The sequence below is a fragment of the Salvelinus alpinus genome, chromosome 2 (assembly GCF_045679555.1).
Source record: "Salvelinus alpinus chromosome 2, SLU_Salpinus.1, whole genome shotgun sequence".
Lineage (NCBI taxonomy): Eukaryota > Metazoa > Chordata > Actinopteri > Salmoniformes > Salmonidae > Salvelinus > Salvelinus alpinus.
The window spans coordinates 112,778,735-112,800,480 of NC_092087.1; the positions used below are offsets into that span (position 1 = coordinate 112,778,735).

At 40.9% G+C, this 21,746-nt stretch overlaps 4 protein-coding genes across 5 annotated transcripts in view; 2 read left to right on the forward strand and 2 right to left on the reverse strand.

The window, feature by feature from the left end:
• Positions 1 to 19,027, reverse strand: part of LOC139547988 (zinc finger protein ZFP2-like) — a 39,726-nt gene extending 20,699 nt beyond the window's left edge. Inside the window, exon 1 of the mRNA XM_071357263.1 lies at positions 17,703 to 19,027. Coding sequence (XP_071213364.1) covers positions 17,703 to 18,060 — 358 coding nt within the window. The 5' untranslated portion in view covers positions 18,061 to 19,027. The remainder of the gene's footprint in view (positions 1 to 17,702) is intronic.
• The window catches only part of LOC139549612 (zinc finger protein 664-like), a 438,201-nt gene that overhangs the window by 3,437 nt on the left and 413,018 nt on the right, over positions 1 to 21,746 (forward strand). The gene's annotated exons all lie outside the window — the stretch shown is intronic.
• Positions 2,277 to 8,383, forward strand: LOC139552336 (zinc finger protein 180-like). The gene is made up of 2 exons (XM_071363967.1): positions 2,277 to 2,288; positions 3,326 to 8,383. The coding sequence occupies exons 1-2, from the start codon at positions 2,277 to 2,279 to the stop codon at positions 4,352 to 4,354; spliced, it is 1,041 nt and encodes a 346-aa protein (XP_071220068.1). The 3' UTR covers positions 4,355 to 8,383.
• The window catches only part of LOC139549671 (uncharacterized), a 520,909-nt gene continuing 519,010 nt past the window's right edge, over positions 19,848 to 21,746 (reverse strand). The window contains exons 3-5 of one of the 2 annotated variants that reach the window (XM_071360357.1): positions 20,818 to 21,686; positions 20,631 to 20,702; positions 19,848 to 20,331 (exon numbers count right to left, since the gene is read on the reverse strand). In XM_071360357.1, the coding sequence (XP_071216458.1) occupies positions 21,294 to 21,686 (393 nt within the window). In that variant the 3' untranslated portion in view covers positions 19,848 to 20,331; positions 20,631 to 20,702; positions 20,818 to 21,293. Of the gene's footprint in view, positions 20,332 to 20,630; positions 21,687 to 21,746 lie in introns of both variants that reach the window. The other variant, XM_071360352.1, reaches the window with a different exon arrangement.

The window sequence follows — 21,746 nt, forward strand, 5'->3', positions numbered from 1 at the left end:
CAAGATAAAGCAAAGCAGTTCGACACATACAACACACAGAGTTACACATGGAGTGTAACAAACATACAGTCAATAATACCGTAGAAAAATAAGTCTATATACAATGTGAGCAAATGAAGTAAAGGCAAAAAAAGGCCATGGTGGCGAAGTAAATACAATATTAGCAATATTAGCAAGTAAAACACTGGAATGGTAGATTTGCAGTGAAAGAATGTGCAAAGTAGAAATAGAAGTAAAGGGGTGCAAAGGAGCAAAATAAATAAATACAGTAGGGGAAGAGGTAGTTGTTTGGGCTAAATTATAGATGGGCTATGTACAGGTGCAGTAATCTGTGAGCTGCTCTGACAGCTGGTGCTTAAAGCTAGTGAGGGAGATAAGTGTTTCCAGTTTCAGAGATTTTAGTAGTTCGTTCCAGTCATTGGCAGCAGAGAACTGGAAGGAGAGGCGGCCAAAGGAGGAATTGGTTTTGGGGGTGACCAGAGAGATATACCTGCTGGAGCGCGTGCTACAGGTGGGTGTGTCAAATCAGAGGGCCTGTTGTCCGGACCTCCGGCAGTCTCTATGGGGGTGCCATACGGTTCAATCCTCGGGCCGACTCGCTTCTCTGTATACATCAATGATGTTGCTCTTGCTGCTGGTGATTCTCTGATACACATCAACGCAGACGACACCATTCTGTATACTTCTGGTCCCTCTTTGGACACTGTTAATTAACCTCCAGACGAGCTTCAATGCCATACAACTCTCCTTCCGTGGCCTCCAACTGCTCTTAAACGCAAGTAAAACTAAATGCATGCTATTCAACCGATCACTGCCCGCACCTGCTCGCCCGTCCAGCATCACTACTCTGGACGGCTCTGACTTAGAATACGTGGACAACTACAAATGCCTAGGTGTCTGGTTAGACTGTAAATTCTCCTTCCAGACTCACATTAAGCATCTCCCATCCAAAATTAAATCTAGAATCGGCTTCCTATTTCGCAACAAGGCATCCTTCACTTATGCTGCCAAACATACCCTCGTAAAACTGACCATCCTACTGATCCTCGACTTCGGTGATGTCATCTATAAAATAGCCTCCAACACTCTACTCAGTAAACTGGATGCAGTCTATCACAGTGCCATCTGTTTTGTCACCAAAGCCCCATATACCACAGCTCTCGTTGGCTGGCCCTCGATACATATTCGTCGCCAAACCCACTGGCTCCAGGTCATCTATAAGTCTTTGCTAGGCCGCCTTAACTCAGCTCACTGGTTAAGGCGTAGCAACACCCACCCATAGCACGCGCTTCAGGAGGTATATCTCATTGGTCATCCCCAAAGCCAACACCTAATTTGGCCGCCTTTCCTTCCAGTTCTCTGCTGCCAATGACTGGAACGACATACAAAAATCGCTGAAGCTGGAGACTTATATCTCCCTCACTAACTTTAAGCATCAGCTATCTGAGCAGCGTACCGCTCGCTGCAGCTGTACACAGCCCATCTGTAAATAGCCCATCCAATGCTGACCTCATCCCCATGTTTTTATTTGGGTTTTTTTCTCACACCAGTATTTATACTTGCACATCATCTGCAAATCTATCACTCCAGTGTTAATTTGCTAAATTGTAATTACTTTGCTACTATGGCCTATTTTTTGCCTTACCTCCGTACTCCATTTGCACACACTATATATCGATTTTTCTATTGTGTTATTGACTGTACGTTTGTTTATCCCACGTGTAACTCTGTGTTGTTTTTGTTGCACTGCTTTGCTTTATCTTGGCCAGGTTGCAGTTGTAAATGAGAACTTGTTCTCAACTAGCCTACCTGGTTAAATAAAGGTGACATAAAATAATAATAATAATAAATATCATAGCTTTATTGACAACACCCAAATTGATACTGTCATTAATGCGGTTCTTCAATAATTACACATCATTCTTAATACTGTAGCTGTTTAGTTAGTCACATGTTCAACTATCATCAGCTGATCCAGGAAATCATTTTCTGAATGCCAGTCAAATGACAAACATCACCACATGCAACAACTACCAAAGTGCTTCTTCATTCATTACTCTGGTAAAGACAGTTAGGCCGTGCTCCACATTGGATCCAACATCCCTAAAAAATTGGTGTTTATAATGTTATTGTCTGCTTGATTTACTGTAGGGTCTCGTTTGTCTGTTTACACACAGAGATACTTTGCTCATAATGTGTAGAGAACTGTTCCTTGATGGATAGGCTATTGAACAACACACACATCTATTTTCCTATATTTGTTGTTAGGTGAAGTTATGGGTCCTACAGTAGGTCTATGTTGTTGTTAGGTGAAGTTATGGGTCCTACAGTAGGTCTATGTTATTGTTAGGTGAAGTTATGGGTCCTACAGTAGGTCTATGTTGTTGTTAGGTGAAGTTATGGGTCCTACAGTAGGTCTATGTTGTTGTTATGGGTCCTAGAGTACACTATGTATGTCATGCAATAACAACCAAAGTGCTTCTTCGTTCATTACAGGTATATTTGTTGTTAGGTGAAGTTATGGGCCAATTTGGCAAACAGTGTACAAACCCTCATTGTCAGGCTGATGGAAAAGCTAGCCAAAGAGCATTTTACTGGTTGAAGTGTTTTTTAAGTACAAAGCAGTTGATTTGTGATGACACAAACATTATATTAAGCAGGACATTCAAACGAGCCTTTCAATTATAATCCAAAGTAGTGTGAAATGCACTCATAAGCAACCTGGAAATGGAGGTTACTCCCCTGAGTTTTCCCCTATTCACATTCAGAATACATTGTGAAAAACTCAAATTTTTGCTCACCATTTTTGCTCCAGGCAGATATACTTCATCCATAACTAGCGGTTTCCTCATTACCAGATATACTACATCCATAACTAGTGGTTTCCTCATGACCAGATATACTACATCCATAACTAGTGGTTTTCTCATTACCAGATATACTACATTCATAAGTAGTGGTTTCCTCATTACCAGATATACTACATCCATAACTAGTGGTTTCCTCATTAGCAGATATACTACATCCATAACCAGTGGTTTCCTCATTACCAGATATACTACATCCATAACTAGTGGTTTCCTCATTAGCATGGAGGAGTTTCTGCAACCAAATTGCCCTCGTGCCGCAATTTTAGCAACACAGAAAGGGGCCTGTATTGGAGACCAAAAGTCTTCTGGCACACTGCTTAGAGTTTCAACAACATGAATAACTTATTTCTAGTCTACAATCATAGATGTTACTACTAAAATGATTTTTTTTTGACATAATATGACTTGTTGCTCATTTTAAGACAATTGTCAAATCATTTTAACATTCATTACAGACATCAATTGTTGTACAAAATCATGGCTATGCTGTTGGCATCACCTTTTACAGTGGATTTCTGCTGTTGTGGGCCTTTAATCATCTGTCTGACTTTGTTGTTCACATAGGAGAGAGACGGGACTATCGTGGATCCTCTGGGGAGCCTCAACAACCTCATGATGCTGACGAGGCAGAGAAGAGTCTCTCCAGATCAGAACACCTCAGGAAACACCAGCAGAGATCCACAGGGAAGAGAACTCACTGCTGCTCTGACTGTGGGAAGAGATTCACCTCATCAGGCATTAAAATTCATCAGAGAACACACATAGGAGAGAAATCTTATAGCTGTGGTCAATGTGGGAAGAGTTTCAGTCGATTTGGCCATCTGACATTACACCAGAGAACACACACAGGAGAGAGACCTTATAGCTGTGTTCAATGTGGGAAGAGTTTTACTCAGTCAACCATCCTGATATCACACCAGAGAATACACACAGGACAGAAACCTTATAGATGTGGTCAATGTGGGAAGAGTTTTAGTCGATCTGGCTCTCTAACTGTACACCAGAGAATACACACAGGAGAGAGACCTTATAGCTGTGTTCAATGTGGGAAGAGATTTACTACATCTGGAGAGCTGACAAGGCACCAGAGAATACACACAGGAGAGAAACCTTATAGCTGTGGTCAATGTGGGAAGAGTTTTGGTCAATCTTGCCATCTGACTCTACACCAGAGAATACACACAGGAGCGAAACCTTATAGCTGTGTTCAATGTGGGAAGAGTTTTACTCAGTCAACCAGCCTGATATCACACCAGAGAATACACACAGGAGAGAAACCTTATATCTGTGGTCAATGTGGGAAGAGTTTTGGTCAGTCTGGCCAGCTGACATTACACCAGAGAACACACACAGGAGAGAAACCTTATAGCTGTGGTCAATGTGGGAAGAGTTTTGGTCGATCTTGTCATCTGACTCTACACCAGAGAACACACACAGGAGAGAAACCTTATAGCTGTGTTCAGTGTGACAAAATACATACATGAAGGAGTTATTTTGTGATATCAATGAATTAATGTCACAATGTAGAATGTTTTAACATTGTAGTATGAGTATTTTACGGAGTTTCACAATGTAGAACCCTAATTCAATTGATTTCAGCGTGATATGGATATTAGCCGTGGGAAAAATCCAGGCTCTGAATTGAAAGAGTACTATTTATGTGATTTAAAAAAACGTGACTAACAAAAAGAGCTGTGTTACATTTACCGTGTTGGTGACCCACTTGAATCAAAATGCAACACTTCTAAATGTAGCCAACTGTTTTCTACAAGTTGTCCTCTAACCAGGGATGTACACATTACTCCGAGATTCCGTGTGGTTTTTGAGTTGTTGTGAGGAAACCACTAGTTATGGATGTAGTATATCTGGTAATGAGGAAACCACTAGTTATGGATGTAGTATATCTGGTAATGAGGAAACCACTAGTTATGGATGTAGTATATCTGGTAATGAGGCAACCACTAGTTATGGATGTAGTATATCAGATAATGAGGAAACCACTAGTTATGGATGTAGTATATCAGAAAATGAGGAAACCACTAGTTATGGGTGTAGTATATCTGGTAATGAGGAAACCACTAGTTATGGATGTAGTATATCTGGTAATGAGGAAACCACTAGTTATGGATATCTGGTAATGAGGAAACCACTAGTTATGGATGTAGTATAACTGGTAATGAGGAAACCACTAGTTATGGATATCTGCTAATGAGGAAACCACTAGTTATGGATGTAGTATATCTGGTAACGAGGAAACCACTAGTTATGGATGTAGTATATCTGGTAATGAAGAAACCACTAGTTATGGGTGTAGTATATCTGCTAATGAGGAAACCGCTAGTTATGGATGTGGTATATCTGGTAATGAGGAAACCGCTAGTTATGGATGTGGTATATCTGGTAATGAGGAAACCGCTAGTTATGGATGTGGTATATCTGCTAATGAGGAAACCGCTAGTTATGGATGTAGTATATCTGGTAATGAGGAAACCGCTAGTTATGGATGTAGTATATCTGGTAATGAGGAAACCGCTAGTTATGGATGTAGTATATCAGGTAATGAGGAAACCACTAGTTATGGATATCTGGTAATGAGGAAACCACTAGTTATGGATATCTGGTAATGAGGAAACCACTAGTTATGGATGTAGTATATCTGGTAATGAGGAAACCACTAGTTATGGATGTAGTATATCTGGTAATGAGGAAACCACTAGTTATGGATGTAGTATATCTGGTAATGAGGAAACCACTAGTTATGAATGTAGTATATCTGGTAATGAGGAAACCACTAGTTATGAATGTAGTATATCTGGTAACGAGGAAACCACTAGTTATGAATGTAGTATATCTGGTAACGAGGAAACCACTAGTTATGGGTGTAGTATATCTGGTAGAGGAAACCACTAGTTATGGATGTAGTATATCTGGTAATGAGGAAACCACTAGTTATGGATGTAGTATATCTGCTAATGAGGAAACCACTAGTTATGGATGTAGTATATCTGCTAATGAGGAAACCACTAGTTATGGATGTAGTATATCTGCTAATGAGGAAACCACTAGTTATGAATGTAGTATATCTGGTAATGAGGAAACCGCTAGTTATGGATGTAGTATATCTGGTAATGAGGAAACCACTAGTTATGGATGTAGTATATCAGATAATGAGGAAACCACTAGTTATGGATGTAGTATATCTGGTAATGAGGAAACCACTAGTTATGGATGTAGTATATCTGGTAATGAGGAAACCACTAGTTATGGATGTAGTATATCAGCTAATGAGGAAACCACTAGTTATGGATGTAGTATATCAGAAAATGAGGAAACCACTAGTTATGGGTGTAGTATATCTGGTAATGAGGAAACCACTAGTTATGGATGTGGTATATCTGGTAATGAGGAAACCGCTAGTTATGGATGTAGTATATCTGCTAATGAGGAAACCGCTAGTTATGGATGTAGTATATCTGGTAATGAGGAAACCACTAGTTATGGATGTAGTATATCTGGTAATGAGGAAACCACTAGTTATGGATATCTGGTAATGAGGAAACCACTAGTTATGGATGTAGTATATCTGGTAATGAGGAAACCACTAGTTATGGATATCTGGTAATGAGGAAACAACTAGTTACGGATGTAGTATATCTGGTAACGAGGAAACCACTAGTTATGGATGTAGTATATCTGGTAATGAAGAAACCACTAGTTATGGGTGTAGTATATCTGCTAATGAGGAAACCGCTAGTTATGGATGTAGTATATCTGGTAATGAGGAAACCGCTAGTTATGGATGTAGTATATCTGGTAATGAGGAAACCGCTAGTTATGGATGTAGTATATCAGGTAATGAGGAAACCACTAGTTATGGATATCTGGTAATGAGGAAACCACTAGTTATGGATATCTGGTAATGAGGAAACCACTAGTTATGGATGTAGTATATCTGGTAACGAGGAAACCACTAGTTATGAATGTAGTATATCTGGTAATGAGGAAACCACTAGTTATGAATGTAGTATATCTGGTAACGAGGAAACCACTAGTTATGAATGTAGTATATCTGGTAACGAGGAAACCACTAGTTATGGGTGTAGTATATCTGGTAGAGGAAACCACTAGTTATGGATGTAGTATATCTGGTAATGAGGAAACCACTAGTTATGGATGTAGTATATCTGCTAATGAGGAAACCACTAGTTATGGATGTAGTATATCTGCTAATGAGGAAACCACTAGTTATGGATGTAGTATATCTGCTAATGAGGAAACCACTAGTTATGGATGTAGTATATCTGGTAATGAGGAAACCGCTAGTTATGGATGTAGTATATCTGCTAATGAGGAAACCGCTAGTTATGGATGTAGTATATCTGGTAATGAGGAAACCGAAAATTATGGATGTAGTATATCTAGTAATGAGGAAACCGCTAGTTATGGATGTAGTATATCTGCTAATGAGGAAACCACTAGTTATGGATGTAGTATATCTGGTAACGAGGAAACCACTAGTTATGGGTGTAGTATATCTGGTAGAGGAAACCACTAGTTATGGATGTAGTATATCTGGTAATGAGGAAACCACTAGTTATGGATGTAGTATATCTGCTAATGAGGAAACCACTAGTTATGGATGTAGTATATCTGCTAATGAGGAAACCACTAGTTATGGATGTAGTATATCTGCTAATGAGGAAACCACTAGTTATGGATGTAGTATATCTGGTAATGAGGAAACCGCTAGTTATGGATGTAGTATATCTGCTAATGAGGAAACCGCTAGTTATGGATGTAGTATATCTGGTAATGAGGAAACCGAAAATTATGGATGTAGTATATCTAGTAATGAGGAAACCGCTAGTTATGGATGTAGTATATCTGCTAATGAGGAAACCACTAGTTATGGATGTAGTATATCTGCTAATGAGGAAACCACTATTTATGGATGTAGTATATCTGGTAATGAGGAAACCGCTAGTTATGGATGTAGTATATCTGCCAATGAGGAAACCGCTAGTTATGAATGTAGTATATCTGGTAATGAGGAAACCACTAGTTATGGATGTAGTATATCTGGTAATGAGGAAACCACTAGTTATGGATGTAGTATATCTGGTTGTAGAAACTCCTTCCCGCTAGTGAGGATAATAGTTATAGCAAAGATTTTTGTTTTTTTTAGTTTTTAGTTTTTCACAAAGTATTCTGAATGTGAATGGGGGAAAACTCAGGGGAGTAGCCTCCATTTCCAGGTTGCTTATGAGTGCATTTCACACTACTTTGGATTATAATTGTAAGGCTCGTTTGAATGTCCTGCTTAATATAATGTTTGTGTGATCATCGCAAATCAACCGCTTTGTACTTAAAAAACCCTTCAACCAGTAAAATGCTCTTTGTCTTTTCCACCAGCCTGACAATGAGGGTTTGTACACTGTTTGCAAAATTGTCCCATAACTTCACCTAACAATAACATAGACCTACTGTAGGAGCCATAACTTCACCAAACAACAAATAAAGGAAAATAGCTCTGTGTGTTGTACAATAGCCTATCCATCAAGGAACAGTTCTCTACACATTATGAGCTAAGTATCTCTGTGTGCAAACAGACTAACGAGACCCTACAGTAAATCAAGCAGACAATAACATTATAAACATCAATTTGTTAGGGATGTTGGATCCAACGTGGAGCACGGCATAACTGTCTTTACCAGAGTAATGAATGAAGAAGCTGGTTGTTGTTGCATGTCGTGATGTTTGTCATGTGACTGGCATTCAGAAAATGATTTCCTGATTCAGCTGATAATAGTTGAACATGTGACTAACTAAACAGCGACAGTATTAAGAATTATGTGTAATTATTGAAGAACCACATTAACCTGTTTGGGCTATAGGGGGCGAATTGGAAAAACTGGAAAATATGCGCAAATTTTCAAACGGCCTTTTAATCAATTTCTGATCTTACAATATGCATATGGTTAATAGTATTGGATAGAAAAGAGTCTCAAGTTTCTAAAAACGTTTTAATTTTTTCTCTGAGTGGAACACAAGTCCTTTGGCAGCACTTTCCCCGACCAGGAAGTAAAATGCAAGATGTTTATGCTCGCTTCAACGCTCTGCCTATACATGGTCATGCCACTTATGACCCGGAACACACCTTGTACGCCTTCCTCTGGGTGTCAAGAGTACGTCAGAGGAGAAATCATGCGTTTATCTTGTTCTGACGTGAAATAAGACCTATTTCTTTGACATGACCGTCAATTTCAGGAAGTCAGAAGCGTGCGACTTGGGAGAGATCATGTTTTGTTTTGCTGCCGTTTCGGATGTGAACTATCTCCAGCTCGGATTTGATTTGATAAATGAGACCATGTCATCGTAATGTATGTTTTTTCAATATAGTTTAATCAGATTATTTGAATTTTTTCGGGAGTTTTCCGTAATGTTTATTTTGTTTACGTTGGAGAGTTCCGTGCCACTCGACGAGTACCCCTGCTAAATGAAGATGGAAAGTTGCCATTCTGAAGGGATTGAACGACTCTTCTGGACTAAGGACAACTTGATCAACATTCTGATGAAAGATCAGCCAAAGTAAGACCAAATTTATAATGTTATTTCATATATCTGTCGTGCATGTCTACTGGTCGCGCGCGCCCAAGTGTGTCTGTCTGGCGTGGCTATGCTAATTTAGCGCTACATTTAGTTTTCGATGTAAAACATTTAATAAATCGGAAATATTGTCTGGAATCACAAGAATCCTGTTTTTCAATTGCTGCACAGTATGTATTTCTCAGAAATGTTTTATGAGGAGTAATTAGGTATTTGATGTTGGTGTCTGTAAATGTTATGGCTGCTTTCTTATTGTAGCTGAAATGTAATTTATGATTTATACCATAAATATACACATTTTTCAACAAAAAAAATGCTATACAAAAGATATGTTATCAGACTGTGATCTTATGAAGTTGTTTCTTGGTTAGTGGCTATATATATCTTCATTTGGTCGAATTAGTGATAGCTAGTGACGGAGTAAAAAACTGATGCAGTTAGAAAAGTGCTCTCTTTTGCTGACGTGGTTAGCTAATAGATTTACATATTTTGTCTTCCCTGTAAAACATTTTAAAAATCGAACATGGTGGTTAGATTCACAAGATGTCTGCCTTTCATATGCTGTATTGGACTTGTTAATGTGTAAAAGTTAAATATTTAAAAAAAAGGTTTTTTTGAATTTGCCGCTCTGCCTTTTCAGTGGAATGTGGGAGGAGTGGCGCTAGCGGCACCCCTGGCCCCAAAAGGTTAATGACAGTATCCATTTGGGTGTTGTCAATAAAGTTAAGATTATATATTGTTTTATTTTACCTGTATTTAACCAGGTAGGCCAGTTGAGAACAAGTTCTCATTTAAAACTGCGACTTGACCAAGATAAACCAAAGCAGTGCCTCAAAAACAACACAGATTTACACGTGGGATAAACAAACGTACAGTCATAACACAATAGAAAAATCTATATACAGTGTGTGCAAATGGAGTAAGGAGGTAAGACAATAAATAGGCCATAGTAACGAAGTAATTACAAATTTTGAAATTAACACTGGAGTGACAGATGTGCAGATGATGATGTGCAAGTAGAAATACTGATGTGCAAAAGAGCAAAAAAAGTAAATAAAATAAAAAATGGGGATGAGGTAGGTAGTTGGATGGGCTGTGTACAGCTGCAGCGAGCGGTACGCTGCTCAGATAGCTGATGCTAAAAGTTAGTGAGGGAGAATCTCCAGCTTCAGTGATTTTTTCAATTCCTTCCAGTCATTGGCAGCAGAGAACTGAAAGGAAAGGCGGCCAAAATAGGTGTTGGCTTTGGGGATGACCAGTGAGATATACCTCCTGGAGCGCGTGCTATGGGTGGGTGTTGCTATGGTGACCAGTGAGCTGAATTAAGGCGGCCTAGCAAAGACTTAAAGATGACCTGGAGCCAGTGGGTTTGGCGACGAATATGTAGCGAGGGCCAGCCAACGAGAGCATACAGGTCGCAGTGGTGGGTGGTATATGGGGCTTTGGTGACAAAACGGATGGCACTGTGATAGACTACATCCAGTTTGCTGAGTAGAGTGTTGGAGGCTATTTTGAAAATGACATCACCGAAGTCATGGATCGGCAGGATAGTCCGTTTTACGAGGGTATGTTTGGCAGCGTGAGTGAAGGAGGCTTTGTTGCGAAATAGGAAGCCGATTCTAGATTTAATTTGGGATTGGAAATGCTTAATATTAGTCTGGAAGGAGAGTTTAGTCTAGCCAGACACCTAGGTATTTATAGTTGTCCACATTTTCTAAGTCAGAACCGTCCAGAGTAGTCATGCTGGACGGGCGGGTGCGGGCAGCGATCAGTTGAAGAGCATGCATTTAGTTTTACTAGCGTTTAAGAGCAGTTGGGAGCCACGGATGGAGTGTTGTATGGCATTGAAGCTCATTTGGAGGTTTGTTAACACAGTGTCCAAAGAAGGGCCAGATGTATACAGAATGGTGTGGTCTGCGTAGAGGTGGATCAAGCAATCACCCGCAGCAAGAGCAACATCATTGATATATACAGAGAAAAGAGAGAAAAGAGTCGGTCCGAGAATTGAACCCTGTGGTACCCCCATAGAGACTGCCAGAGCTCCAGACAACAGGCCCTCCGATTTGACACACTGAACTCTGTCTGAGAAGTAGTGGGTGAACCAGGCGAGTCAGTCATTTGAGAAACCAAGGCTGTTAATTCTGCCGATAAGAATACGGTGAATACGGTGACTTGGCTAGGTTGATGAAGACGGCTGCACAGTACTGTCTTTTATCGATGGCGGTTATGATATCGTTTAGTAACTTGAGCGAGGCTGAGGTGCGCCCGTGACCAGCTCGGAAACGGGATTACACAGCGGAGAAGGTACGGTGGGATTCGAAATGGTCAGTGATCTGTTTGTCAACTTGGCTGTCGAAGACTTTGGAAAGGCAGGGCAGGATGGATATAGGTCTGTAACAGTTTGGGTCTAGATTGTCACACCCTTTGAAGAGGGGGATGACCGCGGAAGCGTTCCAATCTTTAGGAATCTCGGACGATACTAAAGAGAGGTTGAACAGACTAGTAATAGGGGTTGCCACAATGGCGGCGGATAATTTTAGAAAGAGGGTCCAGCTTGTCTAGCCCAGCTGATTTGTACGGGTCCAGATTTTGCAACTCTTTCAGAACATCAGCTATCTGGATTTGGGTGAAGGAGAAGCTGGGGAGGCTTGGGGAAGTAGCTGAGGGGGGTGCGGAGCTGTTGGCCGGGGTTGGGGTAGCCAGGAGGAAAGCATGGCCAGCCATAGAGAAAATGCTTATTGAAACTCTCGATTATCGTGGATTTATCGGTGGTGACAGTGTTTCCTAGCCTCAGTGCAATGGGCAGCTGAGATTAGGTGCTCTTATTCTCCATGGACTTTACAGTGTCCCACAACTTTTTGGAGTTAGAGCTACAGGATGCAAATTTCTGTTTGAAAAAGCTTGCATTTGCTTTCCTAACTGACTGTGTGTATTGGTTCCTGACTTCTCTGAAAAGTTGCATATCGCGGGGACTATTCGATGCTAGTGCAGTACGCCACAGGATGTTTCTGTGCTGGTCGAGGGCAGTAAGGTCTGGAGTGAACCAAGGGCTATATCTGTTCTTAGTTCTACATTTTTTGAAATCTTGCTTATTTAAGATGGTGAGGAATGTACTTTTAAAGAACAACCAGGCATTCTCTACCGACAGGAGGATACCAGGATACCCGGGCCAGGTCGATTAGAAAGGCCTGCTTGCAGAAGTGTTTTAGGAAGCGTTTGACAGTGATGAGGGGTGATCGTTTGATCGTTATCTAACTTCTCTAGGATAGGGGGCAGCAATTTCACGTTTGGATGAAAAGCACACCCAAATTCAACTGCCAGTTACTCATCCCCAGAAGATAAGATATGCATATTATTAGATTTGGATAGAAAACACCCTGAAGTTTCTAAAAATGTTTGAATCATGTCTTGTGTGTATAACAGAACTTATTTAGCAGGCGAAACCCCGAGGACTTTGCAGGCCATCTATGCAGTAGATTGCAACTCCTCCCCCTTTGGCAGTTATATCTTGACGGAAAATGTTGTAGATGGGGATAGAAATTTCCAAATTTTTGGTGGCCTTCCTAAGCCAGGATTCAGACACAGCAAGGACATCAAGGTTGGCGGAGTGTGCTAAAGCAGTGAGAAAAACAAACTTAGGGAGGAGGCTTCTGATGTTAACATGCATGAAACCAAGGCTTTTACGGTTACAGAAGTCAACAATTGATAGTGCCTGGGGACACACAGGGCCTGGGTTAACCTCTACATCACCCGAGGAACAGAGGAGTAGGATGAGGGAACTGGTCATCTAGTGCGGTGTGAACAGAGAATAAAAGGAGTGTAATGTACAGACAGGGTTTGGTAGGGTGCGGGTACAGTGGAGGTAAACCTAGGCATTGAGTGACGATAAGAGAGGTTGCATCTCTGGAGGCACCAGTTATGCTAGGTGAGGTCACCGCATGTGTGGGCGGTGGGACAAAAGAGTTCTCTGAGGCATGTTGAGTGGGACTAGGGGCTCCACAGTAAAATAAAAACAATGATAACTACCCTAAACAACAGTATACAAGGCATATTGACATTAGAGACATAAAGCGAGGCATAAAGCAATCACAGGTGTTGATTGGGAGAGCTAGCTAAGACAACGGGTAAGACAACAGTTAATCAGCAAAGACAACAACAGGTAAAATGGAGATGAATGGGCAGAGAGGGTCAGTTAACTACACACTGGGCCTGAGTTCGAGACAGATAAACAAAATGGAGAACCGTGACAAATCTACAGTCCAGCAGGCATCAGCTATGTAGCCAAGTGATCATAGGGTCCAGTGAACAGCAATATATGAACCAGGGAAGCCGTTAGGTAGTCGATACTACGCTAGCCGGGAGATGCGCTTGGCTCGAGGCTAACTGGTGCTAGCTTCGGGACAAGGGCGTTAGCCACTATACCCAATCCGGTACAGAGCTTACGGCAGGAATCCGGTGATGTAGTGGCTTCTAGTCGTCTTAGTGAAGAGTCTGGGAGGCATCAGCTGTGCAGCCGAGTGATCATAGGGTCCACTGAGCAGGCCGGGAGATGGGCCTCGCTCAAGGCTAGCTTCGGGGCTGGGCCACTCGGTAGCAGCTAGCCAGCTGCGATTATCTGGTGTAATGGTCCAGAGCTTACGGCAGGAATACGGTGATGTAGAGAAAAACAGTCCGATATGCTAAGGGTTGATATCGCGCTGTGCAGACTGGCAGGTATTATCCAGGCTAAAAGCGGCTGGTGTCTGAGCTAAAAAGGTAAAGGTAGCAATGGCTAACAATGACTCAATAGCTAGTAGCTAATTAGCTGGTTAGCTTCTGCTGGAGTTACCAGCTATAAGGTCTAAAAAATTGCAGTTCCGTATCACATTGGGTGAGGTGTCTTGCCAAAAAAAACAAAAACATAACATTTACAACAAACACATCTTACTGCTACGCCATCTTGGATTACAAGGTGACTCAGTTAAAAACCATTGGATTTAGCAAACTCTGAAATTACTTAGTATTTCTGTGCCCACGAAAACTGTTTTCCCAGCGTAACATAAGGAGCCACTAAATGATACATAATTCGAGTGCATTTCAGAAAACAAGAAAACTGTCCGACAGCAAGATCCCGTATTTAAGTTGAAGTTCATCATATGACAAGCGTAACATTATGACTATAACTACTGTTCCCTGAAAAAGAGAAACTAGGTAACATAGTTATGACTATAACTACTGTTCCCTGAAGGAGGGAAACTAGGTACAACATACTATTAAAGTCACGCCTCGCTGGAAGCTCCGCCTTCCACAGGTGATGAGCGTGAGGCTCGGATTTATTCCTTAAATGTAATACCGCTCTTCACCGACCCAAGAAGGGGTGGGGCCAATCAGGTGTTGTACCTCGTTTCCCTCCTTCAGGGAACACTAATTATAGTGTCCGGTTCTAATTATTCAGAGTAAATAACTCACGGACACTAGAGAAGCTTAACCAGGTTTAATTCTCCCCAAAGGGTCGTTACTCACGGACACTAGAGAAGCTGAACCAGGTTTAATTCTTCCCAAAGGGTCATTACTCACGGACACTAGAGAAGCTGAACCAGGTTTAACTCTTCCCAAAGGGTCGTTACTCACGGACACTAGAGAAGCTGAACCAGGTTTAATTCTTCCCAAAGGGTCGTTACTCACGGACACTAGAGAAGCTGAACCAGGTTTAATTCTTCCCAAGGGGTCGTTACTCACGGACACTAGAGAAGCTGAACCAGGTTTAATTCTCCCCAAAGGGTCGTTACTCACGGACACTAGAGAAGCTGAACCAGGTTTAATTCTCCCCAAAGGGTCGTTACTCACGGACACTAGAGAAGCTGAACCAGGTTTAATTCTCCCCAAAGGGTCGTTACTCACGGACACTAGAGAAGCTGAACCAGGTTTAATTCTCCCCAAAGGGTCGTTACAGCCGTAGTTCAGACAAAAACATGTTCTCACCATCACAAGTATAAACACCCCACTTTAGACACTCCTCCTCCTCTCCAATCCTTACATCTTCTGGGTCGACAGGAAGCGGGTAACAGGATACTAAACCCTTATTACTCCCTTCAGGGGATCTGACCTGACCTCAACACCCTCCTTCGCCTAATCCACAGATGTTCATCCACTTCCCCTAAAGCAATCCTGTGATCTCCTCCCGTCCACCCAGCACATTCCACAGCCACTCTGTCTTTCTACAGATCTCACTCCTTTATATACTCTGCGTCTGACCTATCATGTCTTTAATATCTACATTTTCAAAGTTTAGCCCGAACCCAACAATAGTCATAAAGTTACACTCCCTTTCAGTCGGTCAACTTCAGTAAAACATACTATGGGAAAATACAATCATTCCCCATGCCGAACCAAACGGATACTAAATGAAACGGCCCCTGGCAGACCACCCAGACCTGACCCCGCAAGATGCGTCAGTTTTGTCAATTTATTCATTGTCTTTCATTTGAAACACTCCTGTCAATGTTGAGTAAGGACACACACCTAACTAAGCATATAGAAGCAGGACTAGTCTACCTGGCCTGTGTGCAAATGTAGGCCTATAAATGTGCCCATTTGAGGATGTCTGATAGTATTTCTGATTGTCTTAACGCACCACCACTAATGAGTTGTGGAGCCTCTCAAAGCACATTTCTCTTCACCTCTAACAGCATGTAAACAAAGTCTAATCAAAATCAATTGCGTACGACAATAGTTCCTCAAATTATTTTCGTAAAATATTTCCACTCGGCATGAAAGGAAAAAATGTAATGCTCTGATCCAGTGGAAAAGTCATAAAATACCTGATTACTTGTTATCTTTTGCACAAATAGCCGACAGCTGTGTCTGTCCCGAACTCACTGGCGCGGGAAACTGAGGGCCCAGAATATTTTATACAATGTCGCAAGCTTGCCATCACAAGTTTCGGAGGACACAGTTGATAGTTGATACAATGTTTCAAGTTTGTTGTAGACAGGCCATGAGCAGCCAATGTGATTTCTAGGATATTTATTTTTATCAGGATATTTTCTACCTGCAGAATGCAATGTTTTTATTTGTTATGTCGGCAATTTACTTTACATAGTTGGCAATAAAAGTTACTTTTAGATTTGTAAAATTTTCATTTAGATTTAGATAGAATGTAGATTAATCACAGACAATGATTTTCAGATACTATTATAAATTAAATGAAACTGTTCCACAAAAATGTGCATATGAAAATCATAACTGGCACGCAGATCGGTAGAAATGGTCAGATACATTGTCACTCTAAATGGAAAGTTTGACGACCGCTGGTGTAGTTAATTAATGAAAACTTCAGGAGCATAACGACAGAATTTACAAAGTCCAGCAGCAGCGGGAGGGAAGAGTTTTTCTCGGTTATATTGATGACTGGCTCCCTCGAGTAACTTGTGTATCTGTAATTATTTAATCAAACAGCATGCTTAAAGCATCAGACAACTTAAAGCAACAACTTTGAGAAGGGTTTAAAACAAAGATTTCAAACCAATTCATGAATGTAATTGCATCTAGGTATGTCTTGCCTTCAAAGTAAGGGCATGAAAAAAATTAGCTGAATATTATACAATGACGTATCAACAGCTCTAATAATTTGACCCCCACAGGAAATATACACTGGTAATTCTAGAATATACTATATAGCCTAGAAACCTGGTTAAACTATCATTATGACATCATGGATGAATTCTAGAATATACTATATAGCCTAGAATTCTCTTTAAAACAATAGTTTTGACCTCATGGATGGCTAGTCTTTGTATTCATAGTGTAGTGAATTCAGGGGATAGCCTGAAGGTTGCTACAATAGGTTTCTCAGCTGTTTACCAAACCAAGTTTCTGAGCAGCCATTTTGTTGCGGTTTTAAAAAATCATTCCACCACTGTTTTTGGTAATAAGAGAAATGAAACTACTTTCAAATTCATAGAGAGACCATCCATGATATCAACATTATAGTTTTAACCATGTTGAGGCGATAGTGTTGGTTTACATTGTTTCTAAACATTGGAGTAAAAAAAGCTTATTTGGGGTTCTGATGGGGTACAACAGTTGAACTAAGCTCATGAGGCATGTGTTATATTCTTCAAGAATCAATGGCTATATATAAATAAATTAAAAGTAAAAAAATTGATGTAGCAATTGCATATTTCCCCTTTAACGCCACACATCAGTTCAACAACTGCAGAGTTTGGTATTTAAGACAGTACTTACTAGTATTAATCAGGACGCTGTTTCTCAAAACCATCTTACGGCTAATTTCATCGTTGGATGCCTTAAGATGCGTTTGGGAAACCGGCCTCAGACATCCAGTTTCCTCCTCGTTCTCTTTTTTCGATGTAACAGTCATCTCCCCTTCCTCCTCTTTCATTCCAAATACTGCATCCTCCCCTTTCTCTTCCTTCACTGAAACGTATTTATCTTCTTTCACTGTAACAGCCTCATTCTCTACTTCGTGTTTTACTGTGATATCCTCCTCTTCCTTCTCCTCTTCCACCAGAAAGATCAGAGCTTCTTTCTCCGTCCAGCAGATATTATCTTTAGCAGGAGAAGAGTAGCTTAGTGACCGCATGGTCGGGGATGTTAGCTAGCTACGCTAATGCTAACTTAACCAGCCCGCCAGCTGACTAATAACAACAACACCGTAAATATGAAATTAAATCGGATAACTAACTAGACGACAGAAGTGGTTTTAAAACACAGTGGCTAATAAAAAAACGAAAGCATCTAAAGAGCTTTATTGGTTCGGCTATTTTGGCTAGCAAGCTACCGAGGTGTCTGACTAACTATTGCTGCTGCTGAAAGAAGCGTCCACTAGATTATACGTCACACCAACAGCGTCGCCTTAAATTCCCACACCGCCAACTGCTGACTGGATTGGGTAGTTGAGTAAAATGTATATTTAATTTTCAGACAAAAAGTTAAAGGGTAGGAACCAGAGACGTCGCTAGAACAAAAATATTAATTAGCCCCCCCCTAAATAAATCAATATCAGTCTATATATTTTTTCTGTGATTTTTTTTTTTTTTTTCGTCAACCATTCCATCGCATCTTAAACTTCTTAAAAGGCCAGCACTAGGACCGGGGGAGGCTGCTGCTGCTGCACTAGTGATTGTTAGACTTTCTTCAGCAAAGATGGCTGAAAGAAATACTAGGAGAGAGGGGTACCACTACACAGAACTGAACTGGATCAAAGATGGTGGACAGAAATACTAGGAGAGAGGGGTACGCCTACACAGAACTGAACTAGAGCAAAGATGGCGGACAGAAATACTAGGAGAGAGGGGTACGCCTACACAGAACTGAATCAAAGATGGCGGACAGAAATACTAGGAGAGAGGGGTACTCCTACACAGAACTGAACTGGATCAAAGATGGTGGACAACAGTACTAAGATGGAAGCAAATGTAAGGGATTATAACGTCAAAACGAATCATGCAAAAACATGCACAGTTGACAGGAATGTTAGTTAATGTAGAGACAAACGATTATGCATTTTTTTTATCATAAAGTTCATTTTCAAAAATTGACTAGCTAACATTAGCCAGCTAGCTGACTAGCTAACATTAGCCAGCTAGCTGACTAGCTTTATGGGTGTTGTGACATGAGTATGAAATTGTAATTCTGGTTGTTTTAGGGACTCATGAAACAACCAGCAAACCAGGCTTTCGTTTTGTGAAACAGTAGATGTATAGAATCTAGCTAGCTGAAGAATTTACTGCAAATTGAATGTACAATTTTGTATGCTTTCCTTGCTGATATTTGCCATGCAGATAGATGAAATCACGTAGCTAGCTGTGTTCTTGCTTATTGTGCAGTGGATGATTAAAATCCCTGTATGCCCATGGATGTGTAGCTAGCTATCTAGCCGATCTGTGTATGGACCCAACCGTTTGGTATACATATTAGTTCAGAACCTAGCTATGAACCTCAGCTATCATAGCCAGTTGTATCAACTTCAAAACAGCCTGAATGACATTAATGAAGCCTATGGATTGAGGAGAATATAATATCATGTTGTGCCAAGGATGCAAGTCGTATATACATGTAGTTATTACCATGCATGAGATCCCCACATTGTAGCCTGTACATTTAATATATTCACTGATCATGTACTCTACCTTGGCAAATAAAGGTGCAGTTTAAGTATGAATGTCTTTGAGATGATTTTTCAGTCATATCCAATACCAGGAGTATCAAATTCCAGTCTTTGAATAACGCTGTGTCTGCATGTATGTATTACAATTCTACACTTCAACATTGTTTACCAATCTTGGTCCTGGGACATCAATGGTTACACTATGTAACTAATAGACTAGAAACAGGATTTAACTAGTTAATTCATATATACAGAAATAGAATTTAATAAACAGAACACTACACTTCCTATGCATCATGTAAATACTCTTAACACCGGTTCATCTCAACATCTAATGCCCTTCATCTGCATTGATCTGATAAACACAGGATAGGTGGAGTATTTTATCACATTACACTTCATTTCAACCAGTAGATAATGTGAAACGCTTTATTGAAAAGCTCATTATCCAAGTGTTATAAATACAAGTTCAATCTGTCCTTCAATGCACATCTGTTGTGAATTATAAAAACAGAGGAAGAAAGAGGTGGAGAGAGAGGTGTTAAAGACAGAAAGGGAAAGAGGTAAGCACATAGGAGCAGGGAAGGCAGCACATGATTAATGAAACACAGTGCTACATAAATATTCTCTCAGTTCATCACAATTACATAATAGTGTCTCTAGTTGGCCCACAGGTGATCTTAAAAGAGGGTGAGGTGGTGATGATGGGACTGGGGGTTGGCATCCTCTCACATCAAAACATATCTGCAGACGAGAGACAGATGGAGAGAGAGAGCATGTTTAAGCCTTGTGTTTTTATTTTTTATTCTAACATTGTTAGTCATCAATCAGGAGGTGAAATGCAAAACTGACCTGGGATCATTAACTCTGGGACTACTGCATCTATCTGTATTTCAATGTAAAGCATCTCTTTAATAATACCTCCTGTATAATATAAACTGACCTGGGATCATTAACTCTGGGACTACTGCATCTATCTGTATTTCAATGTAAAGCATCTCTTTAATAATACTTCCTGTTGACCTGACCAAGTGACCCCTCACCTCTGATCATGCTGTGCCCTCTATGTAGCCAGTTCAGATGCAGGAGTGGTTCCCTGACACAGCTGATATAACCTAGAGGATTTAGGGAGAAGGGGAGAGAGGGATGAAGTGAAGGAGAGAGACCGTTATTGAGAAAATAAGGTAGTTAAAGACACAGTGTTCAACAGGAATCTGTGTGTGGCCTCACCTGGTGTCCACACCACACTAAGTGGCTGCAGAGTACTTTATGCTGAAAAACATGAACGGACACACAAGGACAAACAATATAGCGTAGTTATAGAAATAATGAAGTGTCTTACTATTCTCCATGGTTGGCCCTCTTGCCTATTCTTTGAAGGTGGAAGGAGCCACAGTTATACACCTGAACCTGCTTACTGCACAACACAATCCATCAATCAGATTGATACATGAGTGTGTTGGTGTGGGTTATAGGGTGTCTAAATCTTCTACATTTCTTCAATATGGGTGATTTAAAATAGCCTGTTTTGTTTTTGCACAGACATCACACCCTTACCTAAACAGCACCCTCACCTGAGAAGTAGAAATCAAAGGGAGAGAAACTATGAATTGAATAACTGCAGTTGACATAGCTAAGTAAATGGAAGAATACTCAGAGCAATGTGAATGGCTCTTAAAAGAGCCTTTGGTTGTGCATAGTGTAGTCTATGGTGTTGCCAGGGAACAGCACCCTCTTAAAAGAGCCTTTGGTTGAGCATAGTGTAGTCTACGGTGTTGCCAGGGAACAGCACCCTCGTTGAAGAAGTAGGAGGTGAAGATCTCCTGCACACGGATTGCCTCTCTTGCTGCGTTGTTGGACCCCATCCTTGAAACATCCTGCAGAGCAGCAGACTCCTCCTCTGGGACACGGCGGCGAGCTGCAGATCCCCTCCTGGTCCTCGTGTCCATCCTCATGAAGTTACGCAGGACACAGGTAGCCTTCACACACCTGAATTCCTCCAGGAGGCAGTCCCAGATGACCCTGGTCACCCAACCTTGCAGTGCCCTACACAGCAACTGTAGGCAATCGTTTTGCAGGAATCTCCAGTTACAAGGTATCTGTAGGAATATGGAAGACAATGTAATTATTAGACTGTTACATCACCAGGTCATTGTGGA